We start from the raw sequence: 8,068 nt of genomic DNA, 5'->3' as shown, positions 1-8,068 counted from the left end.
TGTCCCCTATCCTCCAGGCCGGCTCGGTCCTCCCCTCCTGCTCCGTGGCTCGACGACTCATTGCGAGCTCACAGAACAGGGCTCCGGGCAGCCGAGCGGAAATGGAGGAAAACTCGCCTCCCTGCGGACCTGGCATCCTTTCACTCCCTCCTCTCTACCTTCTCCTCTTCTGTCTCTGCTGCTAAAGCCAATTTCTACCACTCTAAATTCCAAGCATCTGCCTCTAACCCTAGGAAGCTCTTTGCCACCTTCTCCTCCCTCCTGAATCCTCCTCCCCCTCCTCCCCCCTCCTCCCTCTCTGCTGATGACTTCGTCAACCATTTTGAAAAGAAGGTCGATGACATCCGATCCTCGTTTGCTAAGTCAAACGACACCGCTGGTTCTGCTCACACTGCCCTACCCTGTGCTTTGACCTCTTTCTCCCCTCTCTCTCCAGATGAAATCTCGCGTCTTGTGACGGCCGGCCGCCCAACAACCTGCCCGCTTGACCCTATCCCCTCCTCTCTTCTCCAGACCATTTCCGGAGACCTTCTCCCTTACCTCATCTCGCTCATCAACTCATCCTTGACCGCTGGCTACGTCCCTTCCGTCTTCAAGAGAGCGAGAGTTGCACCCCTTCTGAAAAAACCTACACTCGATCCCTCCGATGTCAACAACTACAGACCAGTATCCCTTCTTTCTTTTCTCTCCAAAACTCTTGAACGTGCCGTCCTTGGCCAGCTCTCCTGCTATCTCTCTCAGAATGACCTTCTTGATCCAAATCAGTCAGGTTTCAAGACTAGTCATTCAACTGAGACTGCTCTTCTCTGTGTCACGGAGGCGCTCCGCACTGCTAAAGCTAACTCTCTCTCCTCTGCTCTCATCCTTCTAGACCTATCGGCTGCCTTTGATACTGTGAACCATCAGATCCTCCTCTCCACCCTCTCCGAGCTGGGCATCTCCGGCGCGGCCCACGCTTGGATTGCGTCCTACCTGACAGGTCGCTCCTACCAGGTGGCGTGGCGAGAATCTGTCTCCGCACCACGTGCTCTCACCACTGGTGTCCCCCAGGGCTCTGTTCTAGGCCCTCTCCTATTCTCACTATACACCAAGTCACTTGGCTCTGTCATATCCTCACATGGTCTCTCCTATCATTGCTATGCAGACGACACACAATTAATCTTCTCCTTTCCCCCCTCTGATAACCAGGTGGTGAATCGCATCTCTGCATGTCTGGCAGACATATCAGTGTGGATGACGGATCACCACCTCAAGCTGAACCTCGGCAAGACGGAGCTGCTCTTCCTCCCGGGGAAGGACTGCCCGTTCCATGATCTCGCCATCACGGTTGACAACTCCATTGTGTCCTCCTCCCAGAGTGCTAAGAACCTTGGCGTGATCCTGGACAACACCCTGTCGTTCTCAACTAACATCAAGGCGGTGACCCGTTCCTGTAGGTTCATGCTCTACAACATTCGCAGAGTACGACCCTGCCTCACGCAGGAAGCGGCGCAGGTCCTAATCCAGGCACTTGTCATCTCCCGTCTGGATTACTGCAACTCGCTGTTGGCTGGGCTCCCTGCCTGTGCCATTAAACCCCTACAACTCATTCAGAACGCCGCAGCCCGTCTGGTGTTCAACTTTCCCAAGTTCTCTCACGTCACCCCGCTCCTCCGCTCTCTCCACCTGCTTCCAGTTGAAGCTCGCATCCGCTACAAGACCATGGTGCTTGCCTACGGAGCTGTGAGGGGAACGGCACCTCCGTACCTTCAGGCTCTGATCAGGCCCTACACCCAAACAAGGGCACTGCGTTCATCCACCTCTGGCCTGCTCGCCTCCCTACCTCTGAGGAAGTACAGTTCCCGCTCAGCCCAGTCAAAACTGTTCGCTGCTCTGGCACCCCAATGGTGGAACAAACTCCCTCACGACGCCAGGTCAGCGGAGTCAATCACCACCTTCCGGAGACACCTGAAACCCCACCTCTTTAAGGAATACCTAGGATAGGATAAAGTAATCCTTCTAATCCCCCCCTTAAAAGAGTTAGATGCACTATTGTAAAGTGGTTGTTCCACTGGATATCATAAGGTGAATGCACCAATTTGTAAGTCGCTCTGGATAAGAGCGTCTGCTAAATGACTTAAATGTAAATGTAAATGTTAATTACAATTCACTCTAAATGCAAAGCACTCAACGTACGCAAAAATGTAGAAACATTTTTTATTCTGTGAACGGCATATTTTTTGGAATGAATTGAATTCCTTCCGGTTATTGGGACAGGCATGAATGCCATTTTGGACATGCAGACAAATCAAATAAGATCAACTACAATCCACATGTAACAAAGACTCTCCATCATATACTCTCTGATTACATCCTCATCGATGCCTGGCGAGCACATAATTCTAATGCAAAAGAGTACACCTTCTATTCACAGGCATAAATCAACCTCACTAATCAATGTCATACTATTATCTACAACTATTTTCCTTCATCTAGAAACTAGAAATTTGACATATGAGCTTGTCTGATCACAACACCTATAACTGCCTATGACACATTTCAGAATCTCCTAATTGTAACTCGGCCCTCAAAGAAAGGCATAAGGCCTGATGATACACATATACATATATATGATATATATATACACATATACATATATATGATAATTTTAATGAAGGGAGAAGAGTACAATCATCAAATTGTAAGCAACTTGTGTAGATCCTGATGAAATTAAAAGGTAACATCCAGGCCTATCTACAGAATGTACACGTGTAAGATGCAGAGGATGCAGAGGGTTCTATATCTATGCAAGGCCCAGCTTATGACCACATCCTGTTCAGCTCACAGTACTTTCTGGTACTGGGGGGCCTTCTGGGCGTCCAAATGCGATCTTGTCATACAGAGTCTGCGGCTACATGTGACAGATAATCAAGAAGAAACTGTTTCAGCATCAAGAAAGGTAGTGACTATTCTCAAAGTAGATTACATAGTCTTCCTTTCAACCACAGACATTCTACCATTATGACCATTTAAATCTTACCTTGTTCAATCTTGGGATAACCAGATCATTGACAGTCTCATAGATGGATATTGGGTTTACCTGACTGTTTGATCTTGTCTGGAATCAAAATACAGCCCATTACAATACAGTACATACAGCTTCACACACTCAGATACATAATAATGGCAATGCATACTTACATCTCTACTTCTTGTGTTGTCCATAACATCAGCATATATTGTGTTGTCAGTTAGATCTTCTGTGATTTTTATAAGAACAAAATATAAACCAATCAGAAACATTCCATACAGAATATCAACAAACATACCCAGGAATTAATGAGGGGTCTCACTCTTTTTCTATTTTCTAGCAAATCCCCCCAAAAATCATATCAGCTGAAGAATAATTCTAGAACCAACAGAAATGTAAATTTAAATATAGTGGAGGCCCCTAATCTGTACATACCTGTGTTACTTTGGCCCCTGCAGTAGCACACTGCCACAGCTACAGTTAGGATCAGCATCACAGCACAACCCACTGATACTCCGATGTAGATGGTATACCACGGCAGTCCTGTCACATATTCTACAACACACATGATTAGACTATACAATATGATAAAGACTAAATGGCTCTATATCATATACATCCAATGTAATCACATGCATTACATATTATATTTGACAACATAAGCGTATAAGCAGAGTGAAAAGTTTATGGAAGGGATTATTATGATATCTAGGTACCTGGGGTGGTTGTGTCACTACTACACTTTACTGTCTCAAAGGCAGTTTTCCAACTGACTAGGTTGGAGGCGTTGCACTTTACACTGATGTTTCTCTCTGCTGGTGAGAGAGAGAAGTGAATCTGCTGGGCGTCCCCATAGATCTCATTGTCTCTCTCCCAGGTGTAGGTAATGTTGGGGTAGCAGGACACGTTGCACACCAGCCGTACCGTACAGGAGTGGTTGGCCAATAGCTTGATGTCTGTCTGGATCGCCACCTTGGATATAGGCTCTGACCAACCAGGAGAGAGATCGAGACCACCAGGAGAAAGACTTGAAAATGTTATGATATTTAACAAAGCATGGTGAGTAAGGTCAGTATAAAAGCACAAAATCTATGTTATAGTTTAAAGATCATTAGCCATGGTTATGGATATAAATAAGAATGATATTTAAAATAGGATGCAAAAATATGAAAACAGCCTACCGTGGACCTTCACAGTGACGGTCTTACTGTTAATCTGACCTTTGTCCCCATCGCCTGTAAGTAGAAAATCCCCTGAGTCTTGCAGTGTCAGTTCTCTGACTGTTAAACTGAAGTTTTTGGTGTTCATCTTTAGTCTCCCCTCAAACTGGGATCCATATGAATATACAACTTCTGAGATGAATTCTGCAATTTCCTTTCCCATATACTTCCACACCAAGGATTTCAAATGTCCATTCTCTTTGCCTGCCAGCAGCTCCACGGAGTCCCCCACTCTCTTGTTGATGATCGGAGGAACACCTACACCTGAAACACACAAATAAATACGTTATAAAGGTGAAATAAAAAATACTAAATTCTGACATCAGTCAATGGTTGCACAATATATTACAATGATCTTATTACTGTATAATTATTAATGTAAGTACGATGTAGCAAGTGATGTAATTACTCATTGTTACACTCTAATACTTGTTACAGTGTGACTGTAATACTTGTGACAGTGTGCCTACATGAATAACTACACAGTAATACACTACAATGCAAAGTCCTACCTAATCAATAATAGATAATAATGGATTGGATTTATATAGCGCATTTCCAGGTTTCATTTATGCTGTACGTGGAACTTTGCATATTTTCACTTTATTTCTTTATGTATCTGAGTGTGTGGGTCCTTTTTAACTTCATCAAAGTCCACTCTTCCCCCACATTCAGTAGAACAGGATGAGATGACAGGAAAAGAGAAGTGGGGGTAGATCTGATAACCCCTCCTCAGCTCACAAGTACAAATACCACTGTTTTTACTGTGCAATTATTCACCAGAAATACATCATATACTGCATGGGCAACATTATAGTTACATAACAGTCTCAAGTAATGTTTTATAAACCATTATAAAAAATGTCAGTCATGAATTCAGAAAAAAACACAGTTAAAGTTCATTTAAGAATTTAAGACATAACTGCAGTTATCCTAGTCCTGCAATGTATCATATTATGTAATAGAAACAATAATTTGCTACAGTCCCATATGACCTTAAATGTAATGAATGACAGCCATTAGGCACAGGGTCTTAAGATCTGTTACGTTCTAGAAGCACTGCAACAACTGCTGTCCCAACCACACAATCGCCACTCATTCAAAACTGCATTGTCAGTACATCATGTTATGTTCCTGAATATAGGTATTATGTAGGTATTATCAAACAGTAATAAAGCAAATGTTTCGAGATATCCAACCAATCACTGATGACCAGGCATGTACAGTCAACACACACCATGTAAAAACCAACAAGGAAGTTGGAGAAAGCTGACGGTTTTCCTTACTTTATCATGCAAGCAAGCACATGCAATAGATCCTGTTTGGGGATGATTCTACCCTCTTGGTTTCACATTAGAATACGGAGACCGTTGAAAAGACCCTAAGCAGCCAACTGACTAAAGTCAGAAAGTGGTTATCCGTTTAGGCAAAACAGAATGTATCCTGTTTGGTTCCAAACACAAAGTGAAAAACTCTTCCAACTTCTCGGTGTCACGCCCTGGCCTTAGTGTTCTTTGTTTTCTTTATGTTTTTGAGTTAGGTCAGGGTGTGACATGGGGAATTGTATGTGTTTTGTAGTGTCTAGTGGTGTTGTATGTGTATGGGGCAGAGTAGAGTATAGTTGTCTAGTTATGTCTATGGCTGCCTAGATTGGTTCTCAATCAGAGACAGCTGTCATTCATTGTCTCTGATTGGGAGCCATATTTAAGGCAGCCATAGGCAGTAGGCTTTTGTGGGTAGTTGTCTATGTTGAACTTTTGTAGCTTGTGTGTGCACTAACGTTTGTAGCTTCACGGTCGTTTGTTATTTTGTTTCAGTTTATGTATAGTGTTCGTTTCGTGTTTTCTCTCTTCTAAATAAAAGAAGATGTATTTTCCATATGCTGCGCCTTGGTCCTCTCTCTCACCCATAGACGATCGTGACACTCGGTCAGGTTTAATAGTGTAGCGGTGAAGGAAAAATGCTCTGTTACATTCATTGGGATGTGAACTGGACCAACACATGACATGTGAACTTGTGGCTCTGAAGGCCATTGGGAATGTTCTCTCTAGGACAAAGTTCCTGGCAAGGGTAGCCAAGTTCCTGGATAGAGAGACTATGAGGACCCTGGCAACATCTCTGATATAGGGTCACTATGAATATGATTGTATCTCATGATTCAGTGGCATAACAAAAAATCTGAAGGACAAACTTCCAACGGCCCAAAACAAACTAAAGGGACAGTTTCCAGTTGATCTGGTGGTTGTGCAGATTAAACTGTTGATGGTTTTTAAAGTTATACATGATCTTTCCCCAGTTACCTGTCTGGTTATTTTAATTTCAGTGTTGCCAATATGAGACCACAGCTCTATAGGAGCATGGCTGGAAAAAGCTCTTTCCTTAACACTAGTGCAAAGGAATGGAATGGTGTATCAAACCATATCAAATCTATCAATACACTAGGGAGTTTTAAGATACATCTTTAGACATGGTTTATGTGCAAAATGCTTTAAAACTGTGCAAGTATAATTGTTTCAATGAATGTTACTTGGTAATCTATTTTATTCCTTTTACAGGTTCCTCTCTATTCATGAGATGTATTTGAGATGTATTTTGTTTTCATGTTATCTTGTGTACACTGTATTTTTGTTTTATTGTATATTCAAGAGGAACACAATGGGGATCCGTTTTTTAACTTGTTTGTGTCATCCTCGTTGATGGTTCTACTGTGTTTAAAATGTTGAAATAAATAAGAATAGTTACAGAACTTACCATAGTGGAGGTTGGAGAGTAGGAGAAGTAGTATTCCCTGTTTAGAGAAGCAGGAGATGGGACCACCAGACATCTCTTAAAGGCGTTGGCTGTTTCCTCAGGCTGTATGTCCTTGTCTTTCACTGTCACTGACGGCTAGCAGTTGACTAACCAAAACACACAGAGAAGATAGAGCAGAGAGGAGAAAGAGCAGAGACTTCCTTTTGATGAGGGCTGCTGTTCTATAAAATAATTCCTGTATGTTAGCTGAAAAAAAAGTCACATTCTACCCCTTCACTCAGCTTGAGAGTTAGAAGATGAGGCGTGGGTGTGTTTGGGGACTGTCACTGTGTTGATCAGTCTGATGGTGGTGGTTTTGGAGCATGTGTTTCCTAGCTGCTGCTGGTTGTGTGGTAAATGGTCATGGTGTTTCACAGACACCGGTAGCTTTGTTACTTTATGAGCATACCACTCAATGTTGCAGAGAAAGAGAAAGGAGGTTGATAGACGGCTCGGGGGAAGAAAGAGAAAGACAGAGAGCGAGATTGAGACAGAAACAGAGAAAGAGAAAAAAAAACACAGAGAGAGAGAGGGGGGAGAGAGGGGGGGGGTTAGAGAGAGAGAGAGAGAGCAAAAATGTCATAACACTGTCTGTGCAGTTTCATCTTGGCTTCATATACCTGCAGAAGTGTTTGCATGACTTCTTCTGCATGCTCATAGGTCAGTGTGACTGAGGGACATGAAACACCTGCAAACTTTTTCGGAAGGTAATGGGTCCCAGGTTACTGATAGAGGCCCCCCTTCTACGTTTCATATAACAGCTTGTGGTTATGTCACTTCCTGTGACTGTTTCTCAGGTGCAGTGACAATGACCTGGCTGCTAGTTGTCTGTCTGACCACATAGACATACACACATAGACACAGAAACCCCCTAACTGGAACAGTGACCTTCCGGACCATGCAGGGACACTGAAAATATCAGTCAGAGTCACACACCACTAATGTCATTAATCGTCATGACCTGTCTGTAGGATGAGGAGGCAATATGGGGGAACTGGTAGTCATTCATACGTAGGTTACTAGCTCCTCAGAACTCCTGCAGAGTATA

The 8,068-nt window shown here is 43.3% G+C and overlaps 1 protein-coding gene across 1 annotated transcript; it reads right to left on the bottom strand.

The window, feature by feature from the left end:
• Positions 1-2,182: 2,182 nt before the first annotated feature.
• Positions 2,183-7,054, bottom strand: LOC129864689 (natural killer cell receptor 2B4-like). Its single transcript, XM_055936999.1, has 7 exons — positions 6,982-7,054; positions 4,192-4,494; positions 3,727-3,996; positions 3,446-3,565; positions 3,181-3,239; positions 3,020-3,097; positions 2,183-2,890 (listed from the first exon to the last, which is right to left on the bottom strand). Exons 1-7 carry the CDS (start codon positions 7,052-7,054, stop codon positions 2,816-2,818), a joined length of 978 nt encoding a protein of 325 aa, XP_055792974.1. The 3' UTR covers positions 2,183-2,815.
• Between the last annotated feature and the right edge of the window lie 1,014 nt (positions 7,055-8,068).

Source organism: Salvelinus fontinalis, chromosome 11 (assembly GCF_029448725.1).
Source record: "Salvelinus fontinalis isolate EN_2023a chromosome 11, ASM2944872v1, whole genome shotgun sequence".
Taxonomy (NCBI): domain Eukaryota; kingdom Metazoa; phylum Chordata; class Actinopteri; order Salmoniformes; family Salmonidae; genus Salvelinus; species Salvelinus fontinalis.
The sequence above is the reverse complement of the archived record's forward strand: the minus strand, read 5'-3'. Positions and strand labels throughout refer to the sequence as shown.